This window comes from Branchiostoma belcheri, unplaced genomic scaffold (assembly GCF_001625305.1).
Source record: "Branchiostoma belcheri isolate BF01 breed outbred unplaced genomic scaffold, Haploidv18h27 scaffold1, whole genome shotgun sequence".
Classification (NCBI taxonomy): domain Eukaryota; kingdom Metazoa; phylum Chordata; class Leptocardii; order Amphioxiformes; family Branchiostomatidae; genus Branchiostoma; species Branchiostoma belcheri.
In genome coordinates, this window is record NW_017802379.1 from 1,749,835 (window position 1) to 1,764,365 (window position 14,531).

Sequence of the window (14,531 nt, forward strand, 5' to 3'; positions counted from 1 at the left end):
GGCTGGATCTTCTCTGGTGTACTATATCCCTTTATTTCGGCCAATTTCTACTATTTTTCCAGCGATCCGCGGAGCCTGGTAGAGGCTAACCTACATGTACATCTACGTCACAAGCATTCAGAGGCACCAGTAATTCTTCTTTAATCCTCTTAAGTGGTTTGATGTATTAATTAGGTGTGAAGGACTGCCATACGGTTAGCGCATTGGTCACATGATCTAGCAATACGGCTTCGTGCAAAAGCAAAACAAAGTAGAGCTGGAAGATTATTTTCTGTGGCATTCAATAGACCAGTAGATTCAGTTTACATGAGTTTTGGATGGAATGTTATACAACGTAATAGTCAGAAATGCTGAATACGTCAATGGTCCGTTACGCATCACCATCATGTCAGCGACAGAATCCAAAATCAATACTGCCATTTCCCATTTACAATGGACATAAACCCAGGAGGAACGATTATTATTGAATATGGTCCCCCTATACTACTTAGATAGTTATACATCAGGATTTTCAGGCATGAAAACATGATTTTATCTTCAACCATTTGCAATTGCTTTTCCTAATAAATTGTTATGACTTTTTTGGTAAATATATATATCTTGTTTTTGGCAACATATTGGCAATTTCTTCAGCAGCTTTATTGGCATATTGATAAAAACATAATGCTAGTTTACTGAAATTCCTTTCGAGCTTGTTATAATGTTAATCAATTCTGCATTACTACAAGTACATTGATTTGATATGGATATACTGTATGCTGCTAGTGTTCAAACTGAAGTAAATTTTCATGAAATGACTTTTTGTCACTGATCATTTACAACAGTGAATGACGTACAATTTTCAATCAGAAATCTAATTTAAAAGGTTAAAAGAAATGTCCAATACATATGTATCAGATCACCCAAATCACAACATTTGACACGCTGGGAAACATTGGTACAGAAAGTGCCCTTGTTCTGGTGGGGTCAGTGAGTCCCATAACTTATTTTCCTTTCCGCAAATGAGAAAAATAACACCCTAGCAAAACACAGAGACTAAAATAACAGGGAGGGCATTCCAAACTGGACATTATCCTGACCACTGCACTATTCCGGACATGTCCACTTGTCAACAACTGGGTCGCCCCCAATTAACTGATCAGTTCTGCACTGGGAACCAATTAGACTGACATGAACCATTCCTGACACAAAGTAAAACATTGGCTTGAAAGAAAACTAGGGGATGTTGACGACAGTTTTTCTTTTAGAATAACAATGACCCAATGACCCCCTCCCTACCTGTACTTTTTATAGACATAACAGACCCATGTTATCTAAAATCACCCCCACCCATAACCTTTTTTATGCAAACTACTGCTACTCCTATTACTAGTTATATTACCTCCTCAATTTTTAAGACCCCTTTACTACTAATATGGCAGCTGTGAAAAAAGTATGTATCTTATCTTTAGTTACCAGCTTTTCAATGAAAACATATGGATGACAAGTATTCAATATAAGCCACATAACAATGTTGATCTTTCATTACAAGGATATCGAATCTGCTCATATTACTAATTATTAGAAATACAAGTATTTCACTTTATAGCAAATGCATTATGGAAGAGTATTATAAAATAAATCTTAATTTCTGGTGTAATACATTTTTTTTGCATACATAGATGCATTATCATGTACACCTTCCAAAGTTTGATTGAGATGTTTTGAGATGTCCCTAGTACAGTCGGGGCTGTCAAGTCATTTACATAGGTATAAAAATCACAGATAAAATGAATAAAATATGAAAATCACTCTCACTTTGGCTGGGGGCATTCTAATCCCAGTGAAATTGAGGATTTTATCTCTGATTTATATGCTTAATGGGCCGAGTACTGCGTGACTCCAACAATGTCGCAAATCTCTTAATTTTCATCTTCCATATGACAGCTATACCAAGGGGATTCCAAGCTAACCTAACTTGTCGATCACTAACTACTGTGAGTGTGAGTCTAAGAAATCCTACCTCTGGTATTTCCAACCATAATCCTACCAGCTACAGGTATGCAACTCACATGCCAATGCTCATGCCATGGAGAGGGAAATAACTTCTTGGACAGTCTAAAACCCCATACATGTACCTGTTTAATATGCTTAGAGGCAGGCCTGAAAGGGTACTTTGTTGACCATGTAGGAGGATTACTCATGCTGGAATTTGCAAGGGGCCATTCAAGGTAGAAAGTTTGTTAAGATCGCATTACTGGCCACTTCCGGACACAGTCATTGCAGTTAATTCCTGATTTCTGGCACTCCACAGGTCTTTGAACAAATACTGCATCCTTCTAACGTGAGGAAAATACTTGAATAGGATATATAGGAAACGTCCACACCCACTGACACTGTCTGAATCCGAGAGAATGAGGACCAGATGAAAATACAAATTATGATGAGGAGAAAATCAAGAACGAGAACTACTTACAGTTCTTCTCGTTGTCTCTGTGACAGCACCATTTTCCGTCACGGAAGCGTTCCGTAGATGTCGGGAAAAATACCGGGCCGGGTTTTCCTTCCCCGATTCTGTTTTACTTCAAGACGATCTGTGACAAACTTCTTGATACAGCTGGGCGGTGGTCGAACGTCTGACCCAACACTTTAGGTCATCCTGCGGAATATAAAGGGCAAAGATCGGATGTCAGGTGGCCGTCCCCTATCTATGACAGCTTTGGTAAACGCGAACCAGCAATTATTTCCACGAAATTGTGAAGCATTGTGCAGTCTAGCAAATTTTCTGTCAGTTCAATCAAACAGAAGCCCGCCTGTGCCAAAGTTCAACATGATGTGATCTGACAAAAATTACACCGAGCCGCCCTAAAATTCCAACAGTCGGCCGGGATTTAACGTACCGGCTTGGCCTTCAAATCACCGGCTAACCACCGAACTGTCCGTTCAGAACGACGCAATGACACTGAGATACGTTAACGTCAAGTTATGTTAAGGAATCAATACGAAATGTCACAAAAATCGCGATGAAATTTTGAACGATGCAACAAAAATTCTGCAGAATCTGTTGCAACCGGCAGCCATCTTGACAGCTTGTCGGGTCAAATTCCCTCCTTTCAAAACGGATTTTAGGACGACAAAAACACACAAACGTCGATCCTTACCTAAGGAAGATTAAAAATCCTCGAAGAAACCGAACCCGTGCCTTAAGACGGTGAATCCGTGGCGAGTTTTCCTCAAATATCTGAATTTTCCACACGTTAAAAATCCGTCCAACAGCTCTCACCAAACCACTGCGCATGCAGATCTGCGCAGGTTCGTTAGTGCGCAGACTCAGTAGGGTGACATCATTCCCAGGATGCAGCGCGCCTAACGTCAGGACCATGTTGTCAACTTCCTCACATTTTGCAACTTTTTGATAAATTTGCAGTTTTTCGGTCACCAGGAGCTAGATTTGGAAATACCCATACTTAATAGAGACTATTCTGATTCGGAGACTGTATTTATTTACAATTCGAACCACATTTTTGTACTCTTTTTGTCTTCATCATCCTCTTTCAGAGCTCAGCTCAGCATCTTGGTACTTGTTTACCTCATCAAGAATGTCATATTGACATTAGAATTTAGGGGACGGGCTTGTTTACAAGATGGCTCTCAACAAATATATGCATCCGAGGAATAAGTACAAAAACAATCCCCCCGATTTTGCAACCCTGGCTAAGAAGTACCCCGATTTCGCCCAGTATGTGACGTACAACAAGTCCGAGACGCGAGGCTTCATAAACTTCAAGGACCCGGAGGCCATGAGATGTCTGACATGCACCCTTCTGAAGGAGGACTTTGGGTTGGAAGTGGAGATCCCAAACGATAGGTTAATCCCGACTCTGCCACTGCGCCTGAACTACATCCATTGGATCGAAGACCTGCTACAGGGGATGGGCGAGGGGACGAAGGGAGCAGGGGATTCTGGGAAGGTTACGGGTATCGACATAGGTATGTTGATTGCAGCAGGGTGGACAAACAATGCACTCTCTGGTAAAAGTGGCTCAATGTGGGTGTATTTGCTATGTACAGCTCAAATGCGGTGTTTTGAATTTGTGATGTCAAACTCAAAATTGCAAGAAACAAGGTGTGGGCTACAAAAATTTGGTAAAGGTACCTTTAATTTATCACCAAGATCAGGTTGGTACGTAGAACGTAGGTTATTGTAGTTTTCTTTGACATGTAACCAGCATTGTCTCACCTGCTTACATTTTGATGTCTATCATAGGCTCAAATGAAGTCCATGATTCCTCTTCAAATTTTATATTTATCATCATATAGTTAGTATGTACAAACGAAGCCTGGCCAAGAAATGGACAAATTTGTGTATATTGCACACATGTAGGTGCTGGTGCCTGCTGTATCTACCCCTTGCTGGGCTGTACGCTGAACGGGTGGAACTTCCTGGCCACAGAGGTGGACCCTACATCCTACACCTATGCTGTCAACAATGTCAGCAGGAACAGCAAACAGGACAACATCACAGGTAGGATTTTGGTACATGGTAGCTGTGACTAATATGTAATAATGAATAAATGAATGAATGAAAGAAATACCTGTATTGTGTACAAATGTATGTTTATGCTAAGTATTTAGTTGTGCGCTCACTTACTTTAACAGCTGATGCTTACTGCTATTTATAAACCCATAATCAAAAAGCCAAACAGCTTATCAAGTGTGCTAAAAGTTTAAAGGATATTATAATCGTTTAATTAGTACAGTTACATCAAAATTTTGCATGGCCCAGTTAGTTGTGTTGAAACTTCTATATATATAGATGTACTAAGATAACAGATTCCTGCTTGGCCCTAAGATTTGTCAGTCCTCAAGAATTCTGCTTGCCTCCAATGTTGGCAGGGACAGAGTCTCACTCTCCCAGGTAAGCTGTCTGCCCGTACGGCCGTAGCCTTACCTTTTTCAGTTTTTGCTATCACTCGCTTGCAGTAAAACATGTCCAGAGGGATGAGGGCCTTCTGAAGGTTCTAGATGAAGACGAGAGTTACTTTGACTTCTGCATGTGCAACCCGCCTTTCTATGCTAACGACATGGAGGCTCAGGGACTCCTGCCTGACCGTGGTCCAGAACGCCCCCTGCCATCATCCATCAGTACTGCAAGTGAGGCGGAGCGAGTGGCGAGTGGGGGCGAGGTGGGGCATGTGGGCAGGATCATCGAGGAGAGCCTGCAGCTACAGAAGAAGATAGGGTATTTATTTATTCATAGGTTTGGCTTTTCAGCATGCACAGCCAGGGCAGCCCAACTATCCTGTGAAGGTTGCAAAGGGCTTGCCCTGCTGAAAAAGACAAGACATTATAGATAGCATAACAGTCTATTCTAACACAATAGCATTGTATAAAAATAACTACAATAGCATCTATGATAGAATGTTAATGGAGAGGTCAGGGTCAGTGTCTGCAAATGTCGTGTAAGGATGTTTGTAGGCATTCTTGCTCTACATGTAAATCTTCTGATTCATACTCATTGAAATACTGTGTCACAGTGCTATTTGCAAACCATGCGCATGGGACTTGACTACACTCAACTACATAGTTGTGGATTGTATCTTTTTCTTCAAATAGGTTTTACACCTCCATGTTGGGCAAGAAATCCAGCTTAAAACCTTTGAAGGAGATGCTGAAGAAAAATGGGGTAAGTCTTACACGTACAGGACATGTTGTAACTGAATGTACTTAGGAGTGTTTGAACTTCCGTGTACTTCAAATTGGTTTGCTATTTACTAACCTATTATTAAATTAAAGTTCATTAATGTAGATGTAACACTTCTGTGTTCTTCAAAGCAAATACACATGTAAGCGATTTTTAGAAAATATAACAGTAAGCTTGACTAATTTTGCCAAAAACTATTCCAGATTGAGAACTTTGCCTGCACAGAGTTCTGCCAGGGTCGCACCATGAGATGGGGAATCGTCTGGACGTTCTACCAGAACTGCACTCTGCCAGTGGGTTTCTTCATATCATTGCAGGGCTTGAAATACTTCTTTTCTGCATACCTGCACTGGTGCATGCAATACTGAAAGTTATCATGCACCAGACAAATTTTACCTGCACCACTCAGAATTCAGAAAGTATGGATCACACAAAACTGGTCATAAAGCATTGCCATTATTTCTTTTAAACTTCATCCAAACGTGGTAGCAGTCAATAGACAAAAATGAACATACACCTGCAGTGCAAGGGTCACGTAAAGGGCGGCCAGTGAGTGTTCACTAGGAATTTCTTTGGAAATAGCAGACAGAAATTGTAAGAAGGAATTTTCGGCTCAAAGAGTTAACATTGTTGTCTGTTGTTGTATGTTTAATGTCTCTAGACATCTCCACTACAGAAGAAGAAGAGCAAGCCTCCCATCAAGACTGTTGTGCCAGAGAAGTACCTACAGCACCTCATGAAGGATGCAGCTCAGACTGGGGGCATGCAGAACACAAGGGTGCAGCTGGTTAGCAGCGCCATCAAGCAAATGCTGGGAGAACTGCAGGTAGTCAGCTCCCACATGCACAGAGTTTGGTATCATTGATTAAAGGGTGTTGAAAGAAGGCTGAGCAAAATACAGTGCCTCCAAACCTATGTCAATGTACAGCCTATAGCTAGGAAAACAGTAATAAATGGTACAAAATAAAGGCCATGTCCTGTCATTTCACTGGCGAATTTCTTTGAAAAAAAAAATTCATGATTCAAATGTATTATTGCCATTGGAATAAAACTCGTAGTGATCTTAATAGCAAAGTTCTTTATTCACAACCAATTGACTTGTTAAGCAAGACCCAACATTTCAATGACCATCTGTCATTTTTCTTTAGGACATTGAAATGTTGGCTCTTGTTAAACAAGTGGTTGTGAATAAAGAACTTGGATATTAACCATTCACCAACCTGCTGAAATTATTAATTGAGCTCATACATGTATACTCATCTGTTTTGGTAAATCATAAGATCTGTACAAAGAAAGAAAGAAATAACACAGACTGACCAAGGTTGAAAGTTAATGTTTTGCTGCTGTTTTTTTTTTCCGTTTCCTTGTCAGGTGCCCTTCCAGGAGTGTGCTCCTGCCAGTCCAGACCTCGGCATCTCCCTAACACTGACTCCTACTGAGAACACCTGGATTCACAACAGGAAGAGACGCAGGCAGAAGTCCAGGGAGGGAAAGGAGGGACAGAAGCCTGCAGAACAGCCTCTAATGTTACAGTTTGACACAGTGGAACAGAAAGAACCAATGGCGGAACATCCCACTCCAAATATGGATGAAGAGAAGATGGAACATGATGGCAGCCATGTTGGGGAGGGGGGCATGTCAGTGAAGGGTGAAGATGGGGACAGTAAGAAAATGGACACATCAGATGGGGCTGCAAATGGAGGCACCAGCCCAGGTAAACGGGGTGCCTCAGAAGTGTTGGGGTCTGAAGAATTGCTGTTCAAAGCTTGCCTGTCAATCAGCATGATAGACACGGGTATCATCATGGAGATGGCATGGTTAGAGGGTAAGGACAAGGACGGTATGAACCAGCTGGTGTGTTACTTAAAGAGCCAGTTCAACAAAGTCTGAAGTGTAAGAAGTTACTGATCCATTGGATGGTTGTACTCTGTACTAAAATATGGTATCCTTATATGATACTGTCTCATCAACTACAAAGTAGTTGTTATTTTTCCTTCACCAAAGGAGGACAGGAATTATATTTTTGTAATGTTATATTGAATTCCTTCTTATTTGAATTCCTTTTTTTTCACAGACATGTACATTGGTGCATTTAGCAGTGCTGTCTCTTTTTTTACTAGAGCTTTCTTCCAATTTTTATATTGTTTGATATGGTTAGTTAAAACTAGATGAAAAACTATGGATAGAATCTTGAGTAGAGAGGACTACATTGTCCAAAAAATCTGCAATGTTTACAACTTAGGAGACAGTCTAAGACTGGTCACAGCTCATCCCTATGGAGATGCATGAAAACAAGGCCTGCATTGACTATTACAGTATTAGAAGTTATCTTTTTTTTAGTTTTATTTTATTTTAAGTTCTTCCTTCATTGGTGCAATAGCCTATGGATGTAGCTATGTTTCATTAATACATTTTTTTTTAATCACAGGTATTAACATGTTCATGTAGCAAGGTTTGCATACAAATGACAATTTAAACCTGAATTATTTCCATTATTTTATATACAAAATGTCAATCAAGTGAAAGATAAGACGTTTGAAGAAGGTGGTTGCAGATGACTAATGCAGGAGTCAGTTTTGCTTTATTCGGTTGTTAAGTTTATACTATAAAATTATGTTGCTTTGCAAATGAAATCCACCAAAGAAAATGGTAATGGAGCTATTGTAGATTATTTTCTGAAAGTAACTGTATGCAAAGAATAAGTGATATATTCAAGTATGTTTGTTTTGTATCATACATTTCTACCATTCAAGATGGCCAAAAAGTATATTGATGTTATTATTTATAATGTCAATAAATGCCTGAACTTAATAGACATGGTCACTGTGTCTTTGAAACATCTTTATTGTGTATAGTATTCAGGTGCAAAATTAGACAGTTGAACCCCAGCCTGAACTTAATCCTCTCTGCTGATGGTAAGTTTCTTCTGATAAATGTAAAGCAGAGCCACCAAGACACAAGATCACCAAGACACAACTTCGTATTTATGTTGTTACGACACTGCCACATTGCCCATGTTAAGTTTCAGCTCCCTATGTGTAAAAAAAAAATATGTGTACATGTGAATGAGGCCTGTTGGCCCAAGCAACTTGTGACAGAGAAACATATGCACATGAACAAGCACAGACAAGAGTTGCCAGGCTGATCTGTAAGGATATAAATCGACATAACCTTTTATGCCATGTATAGACTGTCTGCTCTGCATGTGATGAGATATAAACTGCTGCCCCATTTCTGTAGGTTACTTTACAAATTGAGTTTAAACATCCTCCTCTTCTAGTTGTGTGGCCCATGGTGTACCTGTACCGTGAGGGCGTGACAGCTACTGAATAATACAGGTGTATTTTCTACAGCATATTTTTCATCACTTTCATCGTGAAGCCGTGATTTTTAATTAAAGTTCTCTCAGAGATTCCCTTTGAAGACTTTTATTGGTTGTTTTTTCGTGTGTAAAATTTAGACAATTAAGGCGGTGTGGCATTATCAACCACTCACATGGGTGATGTCATTGCGACAATTAAACTTGTTTTTGCTGCAGATCGTTTCCTTTTCGTGGAAGAAGACAAAGGCGACGCTAAACATGATGGTCCCAAGTCTGTAGCCTGAGGGACTCAAAATGACGAGGTCAATGACACCCGTGTGCTGGCTTAATAGGCGCTATCAACACATACAATACCCCAAATCATTACAGCATATCCACGCTACTTCACCAAAACAAATTATTATTTTTTTATCATTCTACCTGTTCCTGTATTGATATGGGCGTTAATTATTTGACAGTGACGCTTTACTGATTGAAATGGCAATCTAAACTCTTAACGATATCGACACGATTGTTATATTTTCGCCTCGTCGATTAAATCGTTTCCTCTAGCCTCCAGTGCAGGCATCTAGGTGTATAAAAATTGCAATATTTTTTTCGTTTATCTATGGTGTTCTATACTCCTAACATTTTCCTAAACTTAAGTATAACGCGATAACATATAAAGGAACATTCAGAACTCAGTGTCCATGAGCTAAGATAACAAAAACTCTAAATCTAGAACTAGGACCATGGGCCGCCATGGAGCCTACGTTCCTTGTGAGGACGGGCTATTCTCTGGTCTATGCTAATCAGAGATTTTGCCAGACACCTGCCTCAAAATGTGCTGGCTTTGATCCAGCTTTCATGCCTATTCATCAATGCCTGTATCGTCAACAGATGAAAGCAGCGACGTTGATGATGATGATCCATATGCCTCTGTCCTCGCTACTTCACCAAGACGAATTATTATTTTTTATTATCCTACGTGCTTCTGTATTGATATAGGGGTTTGACAGTGATGCTTTAATGAATGAAATGGCAATTTAAACTCTTACGATATCAACACGATTGTCATATTTTCGCTTCGTCGATCAAATCGTTTCCTCTAGCCTCTAGTTCAGGCTCACTAGGTGTATAAAATCAGCAGTATTTTTTCGTCCATACATGGTGTTCTTTACTCCTCACATTTTCCTCAACTTTACTACAACGCGATTACATATGAAGGAACAATCAGAAATCAGTGTCTATGAGCTAAGATAACAAAAACTCTAAATCTAGAACCAAGAACAGGGACGGCCATGGAATCTACGTTCCTTGTGAGGACGGGCTGTTCTCTGGTCTATGCTAATCAGAGATTTTGCCAGACACCTGCCTCAAAATGTGCTGGCTCTGATCCAGCTTTCATGCCTATTCAGTAATGCCTGCATCGTCGGCATTTGAAATAAAGCGACGATGATTATGATAATCAATGATTTTAAGTATCATCGAGGGCATAAGGCGTAATCTCAGGAGGCTGTGTGGATCCTCTTGCTCCATTCCTCTAGATCTCTTACATCCATTAGTGTCCGAAGCTGATAGCTATGATGTTATTCTTCATCTAGACGATAAGCGTACGTACGTACTAAATAGACATTCGTATCGATAAAGCTGATCGTGGCTGTGTAGAATGTTACGAGAAAAGCGTGTGTTTGAAAGGAAATCAGGTGTACTGTCTTCTCTACTCTCCAAGCAGAGGTTGATGGGGGAAGATCGTTTGCGTTTTTATATATGGCCCGTTTTTTTGTCTCTACGTTGGTTGGGGTAGCGACGAAATAAACGGGCCAAATATAAAACGCAAACGATCTTACCCCATCAACCTCTGCTTGGAGAGTAGTGTTCTCACCAGATTTTGCCATTTCCTCGTGGCTTAGTGATGAGATCATACTTGGCACAGCAGACTGGGTGTGCCACTACTTTGGATCGCTCCGCCCTCTGAAGATGGATATTAATAGCGTAACTCCGCCCCTCATGGACAAATCGCCGTGTAGAATATCTGATTATGCTTTGTTTAACACTGTTTAATATTAATGAGTACTCAGAACCATACCCAAAAGGTGTATATATACCACCCCTCAAGCCCCGCTGCCCCATTCTGAGTGGGAACTTCGATTCACTTCGTTGCTTTAGAAGTTGCTTGTTTCTTCTTGAACGACGTGACAGGCAGGCGACAGGTACGAGTACAAACTACCTTTTGTATGATTGATAGCTTAAACATTTTATTCCGCTATTCAAAACAAAGCTATATATATCCGCTGATAAAAAGCTATCATTTTCAGGATTTTTCCGCAATGGCTCCCCGCAAAGAAGACAAAGTGAACCAAGAAGACGTCTCCTACAAGGTATGTCAGTACGAGCGATTAGAAATGTATGATTTTAAAACCGGTACCCAAACGGGATAGGCATGTGTCGTCTTGAAATAGATTTTGTGTATGTAAGACCTGACCTAAGATAAGTTCTGTTGAGAAAAGTCTATCTAAACCCACAAGAACTTGACGTGAAATTCGAGCGATCCTTGTTAAGAAGTGTGTAAAGCGGGGAAAATTACGACTAGTTACCACATGCAAATTGCAAACAATTTCATTGAACATTTGACGCTTGAAATTCGTAACAGACAGGCAAAAGAATTGCAAACAGACACAGGAACCCACTCTTGTTCTATTTCCTCCCTGAAAAAGACCGAGCAGTCCGCCAAGCCAGGCCGGCTGTGTCGTCTGCGGCTGCCGCTCCTTGCAGGCGTGTTGGTGGGGCTCCTGACTGCAGGGCTCGCCCGTGGACAGTCTGTGGTTCGTAGCGCCTTCTGCTGGCCTGGTGCCCAGTCTATCGTAGTTTCAGCGCGTTTTCTTCGGGCCTGTAGACGATCCTTAGGCTTCCCGGTGGAGTTTCATGCCAGCTAGTAGGATTTTTGCACGACAGGATTAGCTAACTGAACTCCCGTTGTGCAAAACCTACCCCCGAGCCTAGTTGAACTAGTACGGGCGGCCGGAATTGACTACAGGCCCGACGAGAGTCCGCCCAACGCACGATATACATGTAGACTGGACACCAGACCACGTTCTACCGGATCGGCAAGTTTTCAGCTGTTAGATTGTTGTTGTTGTTGTTAGGTTTTGTATTTGGTTCATATGCATGTATTTTGTATGTATTCCTTTAGAAGTGGGAATTTCTGATAAATGTTGTTTTTCTGATATTATGTTTTGCTGTAGGGTGAGTTCAGGGACACTGACCAGGTAAGGTCGAAGTTTTGTACGTAGGTGTGCCATGAAGTATTTCCTCATGATTATTTATGGGTTCGATTCCTTTGTATTTGAATCATTTTCAAAACTTAAGTCTAAAGATATGATTTTTAAATTTATTGTGAAATAAAGGCCACGTGGACTACCAGTGTCTGTATCATGTGCTATCCAGGGTCTTGTGGCAGTGAGGGCCCCCGGCAGCAAAACGTGCTACATAGTCGATGCTGGCTACACAGACCGTGACAACGAGGTAAATATAATTTTTATACAAAACGATTTGATTTATTGCTGTTTGTCATTACTTTATTAAAGATGTTGACAACATTTACAAGCCATGCCTTCAAGTAGTTCAAGGCTATTAGAATGATTTTAGTTTCCTCTCGATCAAGGCATGATGCGCATCGGTTGTTAGGCAATTCTTTTGTAATACAGTATGGATTTTGTATTACAGTATGGATTCAACATATAGAGGTTAAGTCAAGAAGGTTAAGCCTTCCTGCTTAAGTTAAGCATTTATCATTTTATAGTTGACATTACTTCCGCTATATTTTACATGCAAGGCTGGGCATCGGTCATGAAAAAACATTTCTCGCTTACTGTGGTCTCACCCTGTCTCCACTACCCGCTGTTTTGCAGGAGGAGGCAGACGACAGTGGGAAGTACGCGATTTCCCTGGACGAGAGCCGCACCGACCAGCCCAAACTGAGCGGGGATCCGGAGTTGAAGAAGTTCTGCGACGGCCTGACCCCGCAGTGGGCCACCGCTGAACCGGCGGCCGGAGCCACCCATGCCGACGTCATCGTGTACACCGGTACGTCACCGGGTCGTCTTTATCTCCAAGCAGATTGGGGAGGGGAGCTCGTGACGTTTTAGGACTCAGAAATAAAGGGGGAAAATCCTGAAAAAATGTTACGATCTTTTCTCCCAATATCCACATGGCATTTATATCGATCGATCCTTATGCTTATGGTCTACTGGGCAATCACTACGAGAATAATTGTTTAGTGATTTGCGGCTTTAGGATAAGGTATCTACATTGTAGCATCCTTATATTCTGCTTGGATATGTGTGAATATATTTTCTATGTCACCGAATTTGAATTGTCAGAAAATGTTGATTCTCCTGATGACACTTTTAAATGCAGAGTCTCAAATCCTGACACCAAAGCAAGTCAAATTCGTCCAGAGTAACATAGTTACTCGTTTCTGTCAAGGCACACGAGTGATACAAAGCGTTGATAAATTAATGATATATTTCCACTGCCTCTATCTAGGTACCCCCGACGAAGAACAGGAGAAACCTGGGAGAGGCCAAACTAAGTTTTTCGGCCGTCGTAGGTCATCGTGGTGGCGTCGCCGTACTGTCTACCTACGCCGTCGCTCGGTGTGGCGTCGCCGCACCATCTTCCGACGTCGTAGCTGGCTCGGAAAATAGGCCTCGAACATTCCGGTCGTAGCGCGTCGACGAAGCTTGATCACACGAGCATTGCATGAAAGTATGACCAACTCATACAAGTAGTGTAGGTTTAGAGATGTTGTGAACTGCTGAATAGCTCAACACAGCAGTTTGTGGGCTTATTTAGTCTAGTATGCTGTTTCCGACAGGCGGGTGAGCCCATAGCTGAGACTAGAAAAACTGGCAATCCAATCTGCACTGCGTCTATATTGGAGTTAATATCTGGTCCCTTTCCATCGATATGTCATGTAAGTCTCCTGCATAATGGTGTTTAGGGCTATGTATATGTGCCAGGCTAGCACGGTTGATATAAAAGTATTATGATGTTATACACGTTGAGCGACCTAGTTTAGTATAGCAAGATTAAGGATTTTACTGTGTATCTAATAAGTAGGTCTGAATATCATATTCGGAATGATGGCCTGTTATGTAAACCTTTTGGAACAGAAATTCTTTCCCACATCCGACATTCCGACATCCGACATGAGTAAATTCACACCATATGCATGGTGATTTAATTTGTACAATGGAACTATACACATGTATTTACAACTCGTTCCTATTAAATACTCCCTGTGCCTCTGCAATTCACTGGTCGTGTAATTATTGCCATACTGTGATCATGAATAAGTACTGATTTCACATTTTCCCCTCGTAATCACTGACAGCGAACAAAAGGCACACGATAAAAAAACGCTCCGATGAAGAAAGAAAGACACAGAAAAATGACCACAATAGTGACAAAGAAAGTCTGTTGCTAAAGATTACATGCCTAGAAATCATCGAAACGTACTGAAAAATAAACACAGTAGTGGGG

At 41.1% G+C, this 14,531-nt stretch overlaps 3 protein-coding genes across 5 annotated transcripts in view; 2 read left to right on the top strand and 1 right to left on the bottom strand.

Moving 5' to 3' along the window:
• LOC109463752 (lissencephaly-1 homolog) overlaps window positions 1-3,288 on the bottom strand; it is a 15,907-nt gene extending 12,619 nt beyond the window's left edge. Inside the window, exons 1-2 of the mRNA XM_019760602.1 lie at window positions 3,141-3,288; window positions 2,456-2,638 (exon numbers count right to left, since the gene is read on the bottom strand). Of these exons, the coding sequence (XP_019616161.1) occupies window positions 2,456-2,487 (32 nt within the window). The 5' untranslated portion in view covers window positions 2,488-2,638; window positions 3,141-3,288. The remainder of the gene's footprint in view (window positions 1-2,455; window positions 2,639-3,140) is intronic.
• Window positions 3,289-3,343: 55 nt separating this feature from the next.
• On the top strand, window positions 3,344-8,017 carry LOC109463429 (methyltransferase-like protein 16). Of its 2 annotated transcripts, none has more exons than XM_019760254.1 (7): window positions 3,344-3,969; window positions 4,364-4,504; window positions 4,963-5,221; window positions 5,596-5,665; window positions 5,887-5,976; window positions 6,360-6,509; window positions 7,055-8,017. In XM_019760254.1, the coding sequence occupies exons 1-7, from the start codon at window positions 3,624-3,626 to the stop codon at window positions 7,571-7,573; spliced, it is 1,575 nt and encodes a 524-aa protein (XP_019615813.1). In that variant the 5' UTR covers window positions 3,344-3,623; the 3' UTR covers window positions 7,574-8,017. The 2 variants fall into 2 exon arrangements, with proteins under 2 accessions (XP_019615813.1, XP_019615809.1); XM_019760250.1 differs by having other exon boundaries at window positions 6,345-6,509; window positions 7,055-8,010.
• A 3,091-nt stretch (window positions 8,018-11,108) lies between these two features.
• LOC109463610 lies at window positions 11,109-14,175 on the top strand. Of its 2 annotated transcripts, none has more exons than XM_019760475.1 (7): window positions 11,109-11,197; window positions 11,303-11,365; window positions 11,711-11,809; window positions 12,230-12,253; window positions 12,432-12,509; window positions 12,896-13,070; window positions 13,533-14,175. In XM_019760475.1, exons 2-7 carry the CDS (start codon window positions 11,315-11,317, stop codon window positions 13,691-13,693), a joined length of 588 nt encoding a protein of 195 aa, XP_019616034.1. In that variant the 5' UTR covers window positions 11,109-11,197; window positions 11,303-11,314; the 3' UTR covers window positions 13,694-14,175. The 2 variants fall into 2 exon arrangements, with proteins under 2 accessions (XP_019616034.1, XP_019616025.1); XM_019760466.1 differs by having other exon boundaries at window positions 11,137-11,198; window positions 11,304-11,365; window positions 11,702-11,809.
• Window positions 14,176-14,531: the final 356 nt, after the last annotated feature.

Excerpts from the sequence above, each read along its gene's own strand:
- LOC109463610 (XM_019760466.1), top strand. The coding sequence starts at position 11,315 with ATGGCTCCCCGCAAAGAAGACAAAGTGAACCAAGAAGACGTCTCCTAC. Across the intron at positions 12,254-12,431 it reads AGTTCAGGGACACTGACCAG|GGTCTTGTGGCAGTGAGGGC; the intron begins GTAAGGTCGAAG and ends TGTGCTATCCAG. Across the intron at positions 12,510-12,895 it reads ACACAGACCGTGACAACGAG|GAGGAGGCAGACGACAGTGG; the intron begins GTAAATATAATT and ends GCTGTTTTGCAG.
- LOC109463429 (XM_019760250.1), top strand. The coding sequence starts at position 3,624 with ATGGCTCTCAACAAATATATGCATCCGAGGAATAAGTACAAAAACAAT. Across the intron at positions 4,505-4,962 it reads CAAACAGGACAACATCACAG|TAAAACATGTCCAGAGGGAT; the intron begins GTAGGATTTTGG and ends ACTCGCTTGCAG. Across the intron at positions 6,510-7,054 it reads AAATGCTGGGAGAACTGCAG|GTGCCCTTCCAGGAGTGTGC; the intron begins GTAGTCAGCTCC and ends TTTCCTTGTCAG.